General features: G+C 37.7%; 1 protein-coding gene across 1 annotated transcript in view; it reads left to right on the forward strand.

The window, feature by feature from the left end:
• The first annotated feature begins 3,867 nt into the window (after nucleotides 1-3,867).
• arfgef3 (ARFGEF family member 3) overlaps nucleotides 3,868-17,165 on the forward strand; it is a 66,681-nt gene continuing 53,383 nt past the window's right edge. Inside the window, exons 1-5 of the mRNA XM_067610862.1 lie at nucleotides 3,868-5,288; nucleotides 8,657-8,708; nucleotides 14,376-14,457; nucleotides 14,877-15,017; nucleotides 15,529-15,597. Of these exons, the coding sequence (XP_067466963.1) occupies nucleotides 5,204-5,288; nucleotides 8,657-8,708; nucleotides 14,376-14,457; nucleotides 14,877-15,017; nucleotides 15,529-15,597 (429 nt within the window). The 5' untranslated portion in view covers nucleotides 3,868-5,203. The remainder of the gene's footprint in view (nucleotides 5,289-8,656; nucleotides 8,709-14,375; nucleotides 14,458-14,876; nucleotides 15,018-15,528; nucleotides 15,598-17,165) is intronic.

Consider the following 17,165-nt stretch of genomic DNA (forward strand, 5'->3'; position numbering starts at 1 on the left):
TTTATTTTTATCAATACTTCAATACTACATGCCGACCACAAACCCCCTAAAATATATGGTTTAATTTTTTTTAATAAAAATACACGTAAAATACGTATGATATCAACATATCTACAAACGTAGTATATTAACATTTCTACCCGTTGAATAATGACGTTTTATGGTGTGACAACGCTGTGGTTAAGGTCTGGTTAGATTTAGGCACAAAGACCACTTGGTTAGGGTTAGGAACGAATCATGGTTTGGGTTAAATTAAAGATTAAAAATAAAATAAAAACGGCCGATGTCTCACTTAAAAAAGCCGGTTTTCTCGCCAGCAAAACGCCTGCAAATGTCCTGACGTCTCGCTAAAAACACCCACTTTTGTCGGTTGAAACGGGAAGCGGACATTGGTTTCGGTTTCGAGATGGTCTCGAACCGTGTTCTCTGCTGCCATCCACCTGCCCTTACTCCTCCTACTAGGAAAGATAAAGGCATACAGATCGCATGTGAACTACGAAACTTTAGAACTATTGAGATGATACGTATTTTGGAAATGTTAATATGCTACGTTTTGTAGAAATGTTGATATGATACGTTTTGTTGAAATGTTAATATGCTACGTATTTCACGTGTTGAAACGTAGATATTCAACGTTTCTGTGGTTTGCAGAGACGTAAACCAGGCTGCTTCATCTCGATTCTAAAACTTATGAGATTTATGTTGCTGGAGGCGAGAGCAGGAACCCAAACTGCTCCCGAAGCCTTTTCATAATTTTCTAATCTGACTGAGACCAATTATTGTATAATAACCCTGTAAATGGGTATGATACTAATGCGGTATGTAACCTTGGATAGCTGCGCCACCAAGCGGACATAAGCCTTTACTGCATGTTAAAGCTGCTGATTGCAGGAATTCTCTGAGATCATGTGTGTAATAATCTAGTCTTTACTTTCAGCTGTATCTCTCATATTAGGCCTATAAATGTCAGTGTTGACACCTAGAAGGGACAAATTATAAAGCTCACAACATTTAAAAAATCTCTCATCAGTTTAACTATAAATCAGAGCTTTCCAATATTTCAGACTTGTGATACTGTAAAAAAGAAGCAATGTGCACTTATGACTCCTTAATTACAGGTTATTCATTTTGTGTGGACATAAATTGTTGACAGTTCAACCAGACTGATTTGTCCATTTCAGATTTTTGCATTTGACAAATTTTTGAGGCCTGAAGAGGTGAAAGCATCCAGTATTTTACAAGAAAAACGAATATAGGAATATTGTTAAAAAAAAAAAATAAAAAAAAATAAAAAAAAGAGGGAAAAGTTAGGAGAAATAAGCATAATTTTGTGTAACAGAAATTATTTTTTTCTTATATCCCCTTAATCATTTTGGGACCCCTCAGATTTATATATCTTTACATTTCTAGGTTGGGATCCCTTTTTCTAACACAGTCATTTAAAAGTTGTTATGACGCTTATATTCAGCTTCAGCAGTCCGAGTTAGTCATATCAAGTGGATATCTGCCACATTTACAGTCTTTTTAGCATCAAATTCCCTCTTTGTGTTTCCTCGGACAGTGTTTCCCTGTTGAGCTAAATTTATGTGGCTTGAAGTCTCTGACATGAAAACATCCTTTCTTATAGTAGAAAACAATATATAGTCAATGAGACTTATAGGTGAAATTGCTGCTTTTACCCTTCAGAGTCACATTTAATCAGGCTGCATTCACAAGAGGGTTGCAAAAAATAGCCTGCTACACAAACGGGACTCGATCATTAAACAGGTCAGACTGCTTGAAAAGACCTTCAATAGTCTGTTTTACCACAACAGCAGCAGCACAGTTATGTGTTGGTAAATCACAAAAGGCTACAGATTGACACCTGCAGCACCTGAGGTCAATGTTCTTGCTGATTTGACACCTCCTGCTGTTTAGCTCTGGCGATAATTGCAAGCTTTTTTTTTTTTTTAAAGGTTGTGAACACATTTTCAACAGGGGAATCTATACTCTATGAATCATAAGCTTTATGGAAAAGCCTCTACATTTAATACAAGTTGCTGTCAAAGCTTCAAAAAATGCCTACATCAGCTAAATTTAAAGAACAACATGACAAAAAATACATAAGTATTTGAGCAACATGATGAATTAGTGTATTACAGGCAGAGCAACAAACCACCAGCTTAGAGGAAACTTTGGTCCAGACTCTGATTGCCTCCCTCGTGTTAACATTTTTAATATTGTCAGCAACTCTAAAATAGGTTGCTGACGGTCTTTGCTCGGTTTTGGAAGCTGGGAAGTAAAAAATAGAATCTCCTTTGTATAGGAACTTTTTGTGAGGCTGTTTTTAAACATTTATTTCTTAACTATAAGATATATGTGCCTGCAGACACTGAAACGACCAAACAAAGTGGCCAAACTATCTCTATGACTTGTTTCTCCAAAGCTTTTGTTCACACCAACCCCTTGGAGATGAACAGGATCGACTGTGAGCCTCATCACCCAACATCAGACTTGGACTTCACTGATGCTCTTGCAGCTGAGTGAGAACAAATCCCTGCCGCCAGGTTACAACATCTTCTGAAAAGTCTCCCAAAAAGAGTTGTGGCTGTTACAGCAGCAGATTAATGCTCATGCAATGTATATGTGTCCACATACTTTTGGCCATGTTGTTAATCTAATTTCTCAAAAATGAGTTCAGTCTGACTTAGGGGTGTGCCGGAATACAAATACGTTATTCGGCAAAGCACAAATAGTGTTTTTTTTTTTTTTTTTTTACAAATATTTGTTTCATACAAATATTTTAAGAATTATTTGTTTTCAGGAAGAAAGAAAAAAAACATGTTAAATACCGGCGCACAGGTCGGTTACATCACTATCTCAGTCTCTCTCCTCTGCTCCACTGTTACGTCTATCAGCAGGTCTCAACTAGGGGAGTCACATCCACCTGCTACATGACGCACATTTCCTAATTTGGACATCAGTCCTGGAGTTGGGGGTGTTCCCCAGAGATAAAACTGAGCTACTGACACAAATGAAGTGCTCCCAAGGCAACACTTCATGAACACTTATTGTAACACTTTAATTTTCTAAAATTAAAAACATAATAAAAACAAAAACAGGATTTTTAAACCTCTTTCCACTTTTATTCAAATACAAATACAAATAATTTTGCTGCTTCAACAAATACAGATACAAATACAAATACTGGGCCATCTGCACATCCCTAGTCTGAATATACTATGAGAAAAATCTGGCTTGCAGATGGGGTTCACAAAAAATAGCAGCCACATAAGCACCAATGTTACATAAAAGCACAAATCACCAAGTAGGCTACAACAAAAAACATCTGATAAGAGCATTATCATGATAAGAGCAAACAGGACATTACCAGCCTGTATTATAACACAAAAGGAATGAATGACTCTCTGGTTCACTCAAACCTCCTTTAACTTGGATATGAGAATGTCCTCAATATATTCTGCCTTCACAGACTTATATTATGACCATTTTGTACTCTGGAACAGTAAAAGTCTTAGATATTTATTTCGGGTTTGGCCCCTCAAAGCTTTCGTCTGTTAGAATAAATGAGCAGCTTCCTGTTTGACTGTTGAAATCATTAAAGGTTCATTAAAGGTCTGTCTTACAACAACAGTCAGGAGCCCAAATGAACAATGAAACATGTTAATCTTGCTGTAATCATTCCTCCTGTTCATACTGACCATTAGAAGATCCCTTCATAATGTACTTACAATATAAGTGATGGGGGACAAAATCCACAGTCCTTCTTCTGTGCAAACATGTATTTAAACATTTATCTGAAGCTAATATGAAGCTTGAGTCAAATCAGGTAGATATCTTTCAATGTTACAGTCTTTTTATTGCCAAATTCCCTCTTTTTGTTACTATACTTCCACCGCAGATCAACAGGGAAACACTGTCCGTGGAAACACAAAGAGGGAATTTGATGCTATAAAAAGACTGTAAATGTGTCAGATATCCGCTTGATATGACTAACTCAGTCTGCTGAAGCCTCATATAAGCTTCACATCAACTTTTATCCATCACTTACACTGAAAGCACATTTGAAGGATCTTTTAATATCCAGTATGAACAGGAGGAGTGATTACAGCGAGGAAAACCTCTTTCACTGTTCATATGGACACCTGACTGTTGTTGAAAAATTGTGAACCTGTCCTTTAACCAAGCAAATACTGTGTATAAATAGATTTCTCACTCAACTATGTTTATTTGCTTAAAAACTACAAATGCATAAAACTGTTGGACTCGGCTCGTGTATAATTAAGCCTCATTTAGTCATTTGGCTTAAATGTTTGAACCTCTGAATGTGATACTTTAATTGTTTAATGCTCTTTGTTGCCTGTATGTTTGTACAGTTGTCCTATTCAAGTGTTCAAACACATAAACACACTGAGTTGCATCCAAAGAGAATATGGGCTCCAAGCACAATATGATTTAAATTAAAATAAAATAAAATAAATGAAGTATTTCACTCTCTTGTCCCTGTCGGTGACAGGCGGAATCGCCTGAGCGCAGCTTCCTCCACCTGTCACCCTGCAGAGACAGGAAATCCCATTCCAGTGACTCCATCCCGCTTGCCACACTTTCAACCTTCCCCACAGGGAAACGGTGTAAATACTGTGTTGCCAGGTTGGAGAGAAATCCACTTTTAGCGGAAGTCTCTCATCCCGTTGAGCGGTAGTGATTTCCTGGCGTGCAGGAAGCTTGATTTGGAGGATTGAAGGAACCGGATCTGGACACCGTGAAGAACACAAGTATCAGCTGGAACGGATTCCAGAAACACGGTAGTGCTGAGGAATATAAATGACAGACGAGGACGATAAAAGGGCGTATTCACTGAAATTATATAGCGCTGGATGGATGATCCAGTTTATGCTGATTATTGCTCATATGTCAGAGTGTCGCTGCTCTGCCGGGAAGCCATAGCGTTGGATTAATGTAAAGAAACACAGGCGCTTCCTCCTTCCACCTCCACAGGACTGACGGCTGGCCTGACATCATTGGCTGCTCGTTGGGAATGAATCATCGCCTTCATCAGGGGGGGTTCAGGGATGCTGTCACTGTCACTGCACCCTTAAAATACCACAGACAAACCACCACGTAGGTATACAAACCCTCCAGACCCGGCCGCGTCTCTGTCCTTTTAAGATTATAAAGCCGTTTAAAGTCTTTGGGAGCCAGCATGGAGGAAATCCTGCGAAAGCTGCAGAAAGACGCGTCCGGCCACAAGCACAAAGCCATCCGCGATGCCTGCGTCCACGCCTGCGGTGAGTGCACAGCAGACTCCCGGCTGCCCGGCTGCAGGAGTAGGGGGGGGGAAGGAAAGGATGGGAGAAATATGCGACTGTAGCCTGTACACCTGCTAGCTTTACATAGGTACAATAGTCCCACAGGCCTCTGTCTTAGATGGTGCTGAAATAATGCAAGAAAACACGAGTTACAGAGGAATATTTCCACTAATTGAGAATATTAGTCAGCCCCAGGGGACTGATTGTGAGGTGAAGGGGGCTGTCCATGTGCTGAGGGAAGCTCCAACATCCAAATAAATAAATAAATAAATGAGAAAAAAAAAAAAAAAAGGTGCACCTTCTGTCTTTAGGTGCCGGTTCATGGGATCAACGAAGCATAAGAACTTTAATTTTTAATGAATTCTGACTATACATCTTCTGCAGCATCTAGTTCTTAATTTAAGATAACATCCAATAAGCTAAGTCATGTTATTCTTGTGTATATGGTTGCACATGAATGCACTATATAGGCACTTTTTCTGCCTATATAGCTGCTCAGATTGTTTGTGAGAGGCACAGTACAGTTCTGCTTGGGTGCATATCTGTTTAGTAGGGCCATCGAAAAAATTATACACATGGAAAACACTTATTGTTTGAGGGAAATCGAATATATCCCTTTAGGGACATGTAATGTGAGTGGATTAACACCCAATAAACACCTAAAAAGTACCTTCCTATTTAAAAACAGCTTTACAGTGTCACACTTCCCTAATTTCACTGATTACTATTATCTTAAATCGGAGGCATAGGGGTTAGGTTGCTTAAATGTGCGTTAAATAAAGTTGTTAAGGGTCTTAATAATGGATGTAAGGGCAGATTGAGGAGTATGAATAAGATATAGGAAGGTTAGTAAAGTCAACTTCACCCTGCTACACTGCTTGTGTCACCGTGGACAACGGTGAGATGATCCTCCATTCACTTCTACAACCACAACCCTGCCTTTTATAGTTACCCTGTGTAAACATGAATGGGGTTTGAGGATTTGCAGCTCAATAGCAGGAGTCTACTATGTTAAAACAGTGAACTATAGGAACAGTGATGTCACAGAATGTAAACAGTGATATAAAGTACAATAAGTAGGCTACACTATAAACTCACTACTGAGTATTACAGACATGCTGTAAAGTCCGTATAGGAATATTATTGAACTAGAAGAAGTTGTATGTAGGGAGCTTCTTGTATAATATTAGATGATTAATGATTAATTATATCGGTTTCTCAGGCTGATGTCATATGATGACATAATGCATAACTGAGTGCACAGCAGAACATATGGCACAGTACAGTCTGTGATATTTTAGTCTGCTTGTGTGTGTGTGTGTGTGTGTGTGTGTGTTTGAAGATGCGTATAAAAATAAATATAAAGGCTTCTAGTGTTAATGATCCTTAATGAGAAAACGTGGTGATTTTATCACACTAAGTAGACTAATATAGTTTGTGCTCTTAGGTTTTAGTCCTATTAAATGATTGCTTTAGTTGTTTTATTGTACAAGAGAGGACCTGAGACCATCTGTGTTTCTGAACTGCAATTGAAGAAAAGCACAACAGCACAACAACAGAATAAATAATCATTAAGAATGGAGCTTTTGCTGACTCACTAGCCTTTTCTCACCCCAATGAAAGGGTTGTTTAATTTAGAAATATTCTCAGTACTTAGACTTAAGGTAGGAAACCATGAAGAACATTTTTAACAAGAAAAGGCTGTCAGACTTATTTCGGTCTGTCTGCATAGTTCAGTGCTTCTTCCTCTGTGAGGCAGAAAGGCCTCTGAAGCTGCTCTCAGAACATGTGACGTCTTCACAAAAAAAAATCTACGATATCAATTTTAAATCGTTTCTACTGACGTTACTGGTGATATTATCAATACTAATGAAGCCTGACCTTTTCGGTGGCAGGTGAGACAGCAGTAATGAATTGGCACAGATTGTGCTGATGAAGGGAGAATCATGTAATCTTACACACACACACACACACACACAGACTGTTTTAGTGCAGGAACAGAAGGGCATATTTAAACCTAACAGGGCATGACCAAAGTGCCTGCAGATACATGGAAACAAAAATGAAAGACGGATGTATGAATTGAGGTCTCGGTTGTGACACGTCAAAACAGTATCACATGCTTTTCAGACTGATGGGGGGTGAAGTGGACTCCATTAGTTTGACTTTAAAGGCTGCTTCAAAACGCTTGGAGACACGTCCGTAACACTAGTCAATGTGCAGCTTGTAGTTGTCTCTGAATGCCCCAAGTGAACGCCACCTTTGACATGCACGCACGCACATAGAGCACATGCATGGCAATAAACAGTGCAAGGGCAAGGCTGATGCACACTAAACTTTGAAACACACACACACACACACACACTCAGGACAGCCTGTGCAGAGTAACAGGAGATTTATGCTGTCTTTTAGAGATGTCAGCAAGTCTCATATTTCAAGTTTCTCCTGGTAAAAAATGCAGTAGTATGTCCCTGCTTGGAAACTAAGGTTAAATATCTCAAGGTTTCCGAGATACAGTCATCTCAGCGTGAAGACGCTTCCTGCGTTATTTTTAACAAGCTGTAATAACAGACGTTTGATATGTAGTTTCCTAAAGGACAAAGCTGGAGTTATTCTGCATTTTCTGAATATCATTCATTGTTACTGAAGCCGTAATTCTTTAAAAAGGGGTAATAAATATGTAGTTTCGTTTTTTAAAAAGGGTCAATAATTTCCTAAAACAGCTGGGCACTGCAGTTTTACACAATTTTACGCAAACAGGAGGAAATAAGTCCGTTTCTTGGGGACTATTTTCAGTGGTGGATTAATACACATTTGGTGCTCCAGTGAGTAGTTACTGTATGGCAGCAGGAAGGTGTGTGTAGGGTGGAGTCAAAATAAACTACAGTGTGTGTGTTCATGGTAATGAAGGAATATGTCACCCAATGCAACACTGTAACTCATTTTTTAAATAGTTTTTGGACAACATGGAGCTCTACGGCAGGCAGAAATAAGATATATGAGGCTTTGGATGCACAGACGAGTTTTTTCTTTGACGAGAAAAATATATAACATCATCAGCCTTTTCCTTTAACAATTTTAGCACAGAGGTGTTCATATGGAGTTAAACATATCCATTTGAAACGCAGCTTTTCATTCATAGCTAATTCTATGCTAACTAGCTAACTAACAAGCCAAGCCAAAAACTGTTAACATTAGCTGTTGTGTGGGGAACCAGATTTGTCTTTTGGGTAAAGAAAATCTCTTGTTTCTCACTTTATGAGCTCAACAAACAGAATACTTTCCAGCACATCTGTCAGGTGTTATTAATCACAATGTTTCTCTTTCTTTGTTCCATTAAATTACAGAAACACTTGAGTCTCAGAGCGGATCAGCCAAGATTTCCCCTTCACAACTTCGGTAAGTTAAATGACACGCAGTAAATTTCATTCCAAGTCAGTTCACATCACTTCAACTGAAAACTGTGAAGGCATGAAGTTAAGACTTGTTTTAATCGCTGTAGCAGAAAATAGCAAACCTGACAAAACCTAAATAAGAAACAACAAAGTATAGTAATTGAAAAAAAGATCATAAAACCACATTTGACATGTAATTTGTTAAACATTGGCTGCCTGAAGGTTTGTTAGACCAGCTGAAGTTCTTGATTAAAGTGGTGAGACTGTTAGCTTTGCCTTCCAGCTGCACGTACTGCACAGTCTGTGTGTTTACTGCAGGGAATAGATAACTCAATATTGAAATTCAAACTGCCTGGGCCCCGTGGCTTACGCACCTCTGTTTTACACAGAATGTATGATTTGAATGAATTTGAATGATGAAATAAAACCTGGGATGATAATGCAAATATTGAACTTAAAGACTGAAATTGGGAAGTGTGGCTTCGAGCAACATTCAGTGAAAACACAGCTGTAACATCACTACAGTAGAGAACATACAGTATGAACTTAGACTACAGGAGTCCAATACAACAGTCCTGTAACAATTACTGATTTTTGGAGATTAGCACATTTTTGTTATCGTTTAATCCGCAGAGCATTTTCTCAATTAATCCATTAATCGTTTGGTCTATAAAATGTCTGAAAATTGTGAGAAAAAAAAATGCCCATCACATTATCCCAGAGTCCTTGTTGATGTCATTGAACGTCTTGTTCTGTCCAACTAACAGTCAAAAGGATATTCAGTTAACATGGATATAAAACAGAAAAAAACAGCAAATCCTCACACTGGAGACGTTGCAATTAGAAAATTTTGGACACTTTTGCTTAAAGAAATGACTTAAATAATGAATCAATTATCAAAATAGTTGCCAATCATTTTCTGTCAATCATCTAAAGGATTAATCAATTAATTGTTGCAGCTCTAATTGGACTAAACTACAGTATAATTGGTATAATACAAGATTCCATAAAGGTCGTTGTTTTCATTTTTAACGACTTTCACTGAGTTTAAAAAAAGGAGCAGATTGTCTATAACTGATTTTCTTTCTGATTTTATCTCCCCGCACACCCAAAAGTGAACTTCCTGTGTCAACAATACACTGATCACAGTGGTTTATTGTAAATGAGGTAACCTTGTACTAATAGAAAAGAACAGAAATGAGCTGTTGATCGTGTGCCAGAGTTCCTCAAAGTAAATCCAAAGACACAATCAGCAGTTAATCTGCAGTGTTTGTACTGCAAACTTTATCAGCTGATTTTCACCCAGATTTTTGTAAATAGATCTGATTTTCATTCATCCTGCAACATTAAAAGAAACACAGATAAATGACTGGATTCCTAAAATAAAAAGCATAATATTGAACCTTAGAATACTGTGCAAGGCCTCAAAAATGACCATAGACTTGAGTCAAAAACTGAACATTACAAACTTCATAAAGGCAGAATTTATTGCAGCATTATTATATTAGATTTTACAAGTGTTCCTGTCATTGACTTTAGCCCATTCATGTTTATTAAATTATGTTGAGAAAATCAATCTGGACATTTAAAAAAGCAGACAGCTGTTCACAGTGACTGTAGACAAACCCTGTGTTCAAACTTAAGTACTGTGTCTTCCCATATCATAGATTTTCTGTTTCCTGCAGCTTGCTTGCAGGTTGAATCTGACGCTGGTTCTTCCCGTGTTTGGCTAAGAGTGTTTGAATGTATTAAATGTCAAATGAAAATGTGAACGGTGAGCTGCTGCTGGTGGCTGTCGGACTGTGATGAAGGTGCCATAAATTCTGGAGGCTACAGCAGCTCAACGCAACGTGAATTATTCATCCAACAACCCTTATTGTTTTATTAAGATTAAATATTGATGATAATGTCTTTGTAATGTAGTGCAATGGTTTTCAGCCAGTGTGCTCCCCTGTCTGTACGAAAAAGATTTCAAGACTCTTATGACAAAATTGGCTCTCAGCCACTAGAACAAAGATGAGATGTACTCTTACAACTGACTGACAGGAGAAAATAGGATGAAACAATGGTTCTCTCTGAAGGATAGCTGCTATGGGATGTTCTTGATTGACGTAATAATGACAACTTTGAATAATTACCTTAATGAAGGATGTTTTTATTTATGTTCTTTTATAAATAATTGAATTTGGGGTTTTTTTTTTGAATATTTTTAGCAGATGTTAAATGGGTTATGTGTCTTTTTAAGTAGTTTGATATTCTTGTACTTCTTTTTTTTTTTCTTTTTTCAAATTTCTTTGTGTCTTTTGGGACTAGATGCTTCACCTGTGTGTGGTTTTCTTTGTGGTTTATTATTTGTTGCTCTCTAAATGCTCATATGTAGAATCTGAACTCATTGAAACTGTTTGAGAACTGTTGGTAAGCGTGCCAAGAAAGACTCCTCGCAGTCCATTTTGAACCAGTGTAGTTGTGACAGCTCGGAGCAGCCTGAGAACTCAGAGATGAAGCACGGTAGCTTGTTATCAGCAGCAGAGCACGGTGACTCACTCAGCTACAAATAATAAGAGGGAGATAAGGAGCGAGCAAGTGTAACAGCACAGGACAAAACAAAGAAAGAGTGAAGAAATGGAAAAAAAAACCCAAAAAACTTCAACTTTGTGGTTCAAACACAGTTACTGAGTTACGTAACTGACTCTGTCCAACACTATAGTGGTTAGTTTGAGGAAAAAAGGATTTTGTAAGTAAGAAATTTTATTTTTAACTGATTGAAGTTATTTTTTATATATTTTATTCATTGAATCTCTCAATAAACATGTCTGTGCAATGCGCCAAAGTTGATTAAAATGTTCGTTTGTATCCGTGTTGCCTTTCTAGAATCAAACACACATGCTGCGAGAAGAAAAGGAGACAAAAAGAAAAGTTTTGGTTAATAAAGACAAAGTAGTCAAAGCTGCTGATATTAGAGGCATGGGACACGGATGGAAATGTTGATATTCTCTGAAAGTCCACCACTTTCGTCCAGACTAAAATATCTCAACAGCTATTGGATGGATTGCCATGAAATGTTGTACAGACCTTCATGTTCTCCTCCTTTAACTTTTCACCCATCACTATAATCAGGTCAAAACTTTACTTTGTCCCATAACTTGATTTTATGAGCAAATAACTTGCAAAACTGGTGACATCCCCATCAGCTTCATCTGTACTTTGTGTTTTGTGCTGCTTAACACGTGCTAAACTAATAAACATTACCATTTGCAATCTGGAAGCAAAGTCTGATGAAAATCTAGCAGTACTAGTACTGAGTGGATCATCCAGTCAGGTGTATGAGAGGTTCAGTGAAGAACTGTCAAATATTTTTGTGCAACCTGCTTGATAATGATGCCAGAAGTGGAAATTGCAAGGCAGAGGCAGGAACGTAAAGTTCAGATTTTGATCAGTACTTAATCTAAATCTGAACCTTCCGACAGCACCAAGCATTGGTGACAGGCAACGTTTTAAACTGATAACAAAATACATAAGCGCCATTTGATTTGATTTATTGAACAGTACAGTGTGTGCAGTATTAAGCATAAATGATACACTGCACCGGAGTTAGCTTGAAGCTAATTTGCATCTGTAGTCCATTATAATCAAAACACACAACAGCACAACAACAAACAGTACAAAGCAAAAAACAAAACAAAACACAAAGATCAAACCATACAAAATACAAAGCTACACACAACAGCACATCACATACACCCACAATGTCAATTAATAATGTAAAGTAGTAGTAATAATGTAGGCTCTGTGGTCACACAGCTGATTCGTCTTTAGTTGATTTTTTAATTTGGCCTTGAATGCATTGATAGAACTACTATCAATGTCATATAATCACTGTCATATAATCAGGTAGGGCATTCCATTGAGTGGTGGCTTTCACACAGAAAGCTGACTGCCCAAATGCAGTGCGATGAAATGGTATGGTACAATCTTGTATAGAGGATATTCTGGAGGATCTAATAGAACTTACTGAGCGAGTGTACACAAAAGGTGCCATCATCTTTTCAGGAAACTGGTAACTTCTGTATGAACAGAGAAAGGTATTTGTGGTACTACAGTAGATGACATTGCTACTTTGTAGTTATTGCTACTTTATCTGTTTTTCCAGGAAGAGGGATCCCTCCACAGTTGCTCCTCTAGAAGTTTCTTAAATTTCATTCCCAATTAAGGATTTTTGTGGAATCTTTCCTCACCTAAACTGAAGATTTAAAGATAGGGGGTGTTGAAGGCTGTACAGATTGTATTTTGGGCTATATAGCTGATTATTACTAGATATCAGGTTTTGGTTATATAATCACCAGAGCCTGTACAACATTGGCAAGCAGATAGCAGCCTGAGGGCCAAATCTGGCCCTCCAACAAAAACATTTGGCCCCAGAACAAAAGCTGAACTTTTCCCTTTTATAGATTACATCAAATCTTTTACTCTTCATTAATCTACAGTAGATAACAATATAAACACGAGGCTCATGTTAATCCCAATAAATATGACCTGTTGATCTCTTATAAATGTACAATATGAATAACAAATGTACATAATTTGATTTGTCTGACCAGAACAGATTTGTCAACCATGAACGAGCTGCTGCTTATTGCTAATTGCTGATCGCTGCTGTTACAATATTACTTAAACATGGGTTTTCTCCTGTTCATGTCAATAAAATATATATATTTGAGTATGACAGAGTGATGAGTAACTTCTAGCACCGGTGGAGACGGTGACCTTTTCGGCATCAGAGCGAGGAGAGACGAGGCGAGGGAAACACAGGAAGGAGACACAGATACAAACAGATTTCCATCTCCGACGCTCACGTCTCACCCCGATTAGAGAAGCTCTGTGTGTGTCTGTGGTTTATGAAATGTCAAGTCAGAGGAGAGAAGCTCACACAAATCGTTTCCCCCTCAGCTGTGATTTGATATCCTGAAGATGAAGTGTACGGCGTATCATCGCTAAGAGCAGGAGAGACGGAGGAGGATGTGGAGTTCACGATGAAGGTCAAATTCTGAGACTTTCTCGTGTTCTGCTGATCCGTTTTCCCCCTCAGCCCCTCAAAATCTTACTTGGTATTAAATATTGAAGTCATGGAACAATAGCAATTCTCATAGATTTATACAGCCTCATGTAAACCTTTCCTGCTGGCTACAGTTTGCTCTGTAGAGCTGACTGGGGTTTAACATACATAAGACACCACTGGGTAGTAACATGGAAAAATTTTAAGACATATTTCAGATGCAACAAGGAGAAAAACCAGTTGGATTTTTCACTTTCTGATCATAGATGTGATTCTTGCAACAGTCTTGTTACACTTGTGTTTATTACAGTCATTTTTCAAATCTACCCTCAAATTTTCCATGTTTTTCACTTTGTTTTAAAACACCTGTTAGGATTGTCTCCTGGTTGTTTTTTATGCAAATTTACATGGAAGTAATTTCCGCTTTTTATCTCATCTGTTTACTTTTAGTTTGATTGTGGCTGAATTTTATCCAGAATGATGAGAACACCAGCATATTGGGTGATATGGAATATTATGTACTTCTTTACTACACTGTGTGGCGCTGTACGTTGCACTGAAAGCATTAATTGTAACAGTTGTTATAACCAGTTTGTGTTTTTCTGCTTGTGCTTCCAGAGAGCGATGTCTGCTGCCCCTACAGATGGCTCTGGAGTCTAAAAATACCAAACTGGGACAGACGGCTCTAAGTGGCATGCAGGTACTATAATATACATATACAGTATAGTTCTTGTATGCAATGTAACAGATATGATCATATTAGAGGTAAAGAATTGTCACTTATCGCCTCAGTGGCAAAAGTTACATAATCTGACTTTTAATCTCATGAACATCAAAATTTGTCCCATTTAAGCAGTTTCTTTGCAAACACTGAAAAATAGTGAAATGGTAAAAATCTGTTGCACCAACACTACAATATTCTGCAAGCACGTGCAAGAAGTATTTTTTGTCTCACATGATGTAACCCATACTATAGAAAATCATGTATAAAGTATTGATTTGTGCAGACATACTTATATGTGAAGAATTCCATGTTTAATTAGTGTGATGTTTTTAACCACAGCAGTAGTGATCTGCTCTTTGAAATTCTCTTCCTTCCATCCGCCTTGTTTCCATCAGAAGCTCCTGTGTGAGGACAGGTTTGTGGGCGGGGTTGGCGTGGAGGTGGAGGTCCTGGAGAAACAGCTGCTCAGCCAGATGTTGGAGGCTGTCAGAGTCACCCCGTCTCTCCATGAGGACCTGCAGGTGGAAGTCATGAAGGTAAAAACCAGGACATGAGCGAACAAGCTGTTTTGCCCCTAAACCCAGTCCAAGTCTTGTAATATCTGGACTCATTTGTTATAATATCTGGATTACTTTTTACATATTCCAGCTGCACATCGCTAGCATACAGTAGGTCTACATTTAAATGATTTAAATGTGCTTGATGTGCTAATTAGCTCTGCATCGAGACAATATAACCTGCATTGCAGGTTTTTATTGGATGATTTCCTGTAATTTAGCCCTTTGTAGAGCTCTGTTAGTTGTTTCATGTTGGTTTGTCTCTTTTGTAGCTGACGTTTCTTGCCAACTGGTGTTCAACCTAATATGGAGCAACTTTGTGAGCAACTGTTTATGATTGTGATGAGGTTTCATCAATTCAAGTCGTTTTCCCTGAGCTGTTGAATTTGTCTCCACTTGTGTTATAAAGAGTACAAGAAACATTCATCTGTAACTTATAACTCTTTAAAAAAATAAACTTTAGCCTCTCTTTTCTGTCTCCTGTGTGTAGGTCCTTCTGTGCATCACTTACTCACCAAACTTTGACATTAACGGAGACTCAATCCTCCAGATCGCTGAGGTAGGACAGCCTGCATCCAGCAACAACCTTTGCAGTAATAATCAACAAAATGCAGATATGGTTATTTTAGTTTGCTGATGTTGAGAGTGATAGCTGTGTTTGAAAATGCATCTGAGTTATGACCAGCGTTTTAGCCATTAAAGGTTTCTAAGTTAAGTTAAGGAACTAAGTACATTTACTTAAGTACAATTTTTAGGTACTTGTACTTTATTTGTGTAATTCCATTTTATGGTACTTTTCAGATCCAGATTACTAATACAAAATATAATCCACAAATAAATTATGATATAATAGTACAGACTAAGCTACCCAGCAGTATATAGTTTGTTAAAATGATCCCTGCAGCAACATTAAAGTGATGTTTGTTTATTAACGCATCAATTTCCATAATGCAGTGATATATAATATAATAATATATTAGTCTCACAGTGGCCATCTTGCATGATGAATACTTTTAATTTTGGTACTTAAAGTATATTTTGATGCTAATACCAGTAAAACTTAAAATAGATTACTTATACTTGTAACAGAGTAGTAGTTACTTCTGCTTAAGTAAAGATCTTATTGCACACTTTGTCCACCACTGGATATGACTGTTTGTATTCCCCCTAATTTTTGCTTCATGTACCTGATATTAGAATGAAATAACCACATTTCAGTCTTCAGTTGTGTTACAGACCTTGAATCGGAGACTTAAAACAAAATGAGCTTTAATGAGCTCTGAAAGGAATATCTTTACCATTTTTCTTTGCTTCTCCCTTTTGGAGCATTACCAAACTTTACGTGATGATAAAACAATCTTCAGGCAGGATTCTGTACTGTCTGGCTTTTGGATGCAGCGTCTCGTGGTCACAGTATTGATTCCACTGTCCCAGACTGTACAAATGATAGATAGTGCACTTCCTTTTTTAAACCTGAAAGGGAGTGGCTAGCATAGCAAGCAGTACATGAGCTCAGTCTGTTTTTAAAGGTGAAGCTTAGCTCTGTCCCTGCTCACCCGATGGCCTTGTCTCATGCTGTAATCTCATTTATTATTCAGATGGTTGAGATGAGTGGTTCTCCACACACAAAAACACACACGCAAGCATGAAATCAGAGGATTTTGTAAAGTACAATAAGATTAGGAGATTTGCCATAAAACAAAGAGTCATAATTCTCCGACAGGACTGAAGATGGTAGATAGAGGATGAAATATGTTTATTATACTGAATTATAATTTAAAAATTACATTTCTGTCATCTGTACTGGTTATTGAGAGTAAACACAGCACGGAGCAGGTTGAAAAAAGGCTTAATAATGATCATCATTTCAGTATCTCTTGACAATTTGCATGTTGTGATCTAGAAAATCATTTTCAGTGTGAAGCCTTGTTGTTTTTAATATTACAAAGTGAATGAGATAATGTAAATATGATCTGCTGGGATTATAATTAATGCACAAGACATCCATTTAGAGTTGTTGCAGTGCTACGGCCATCAACAGGTTGAATTTAACAGTGGACTGTAAATTAACCTCTATTTCAGAGGTATATATAATGTAACCACCATCATTGTAAAAGCATTATTAAT

Source organism: Thunnus thynnus, chromosome 14, assembly GCF_963924715.1.
Source record: "Thunnus thynnus chromosome 14, fThuThy2.1, whole genome shotgun sequence".
Lineage (NCBI taxonomy): Eukaryota > Metazoa > Chordata > Actinopteri > Scombriformes > Scombridae > Thunnus > Thunnus thynnus.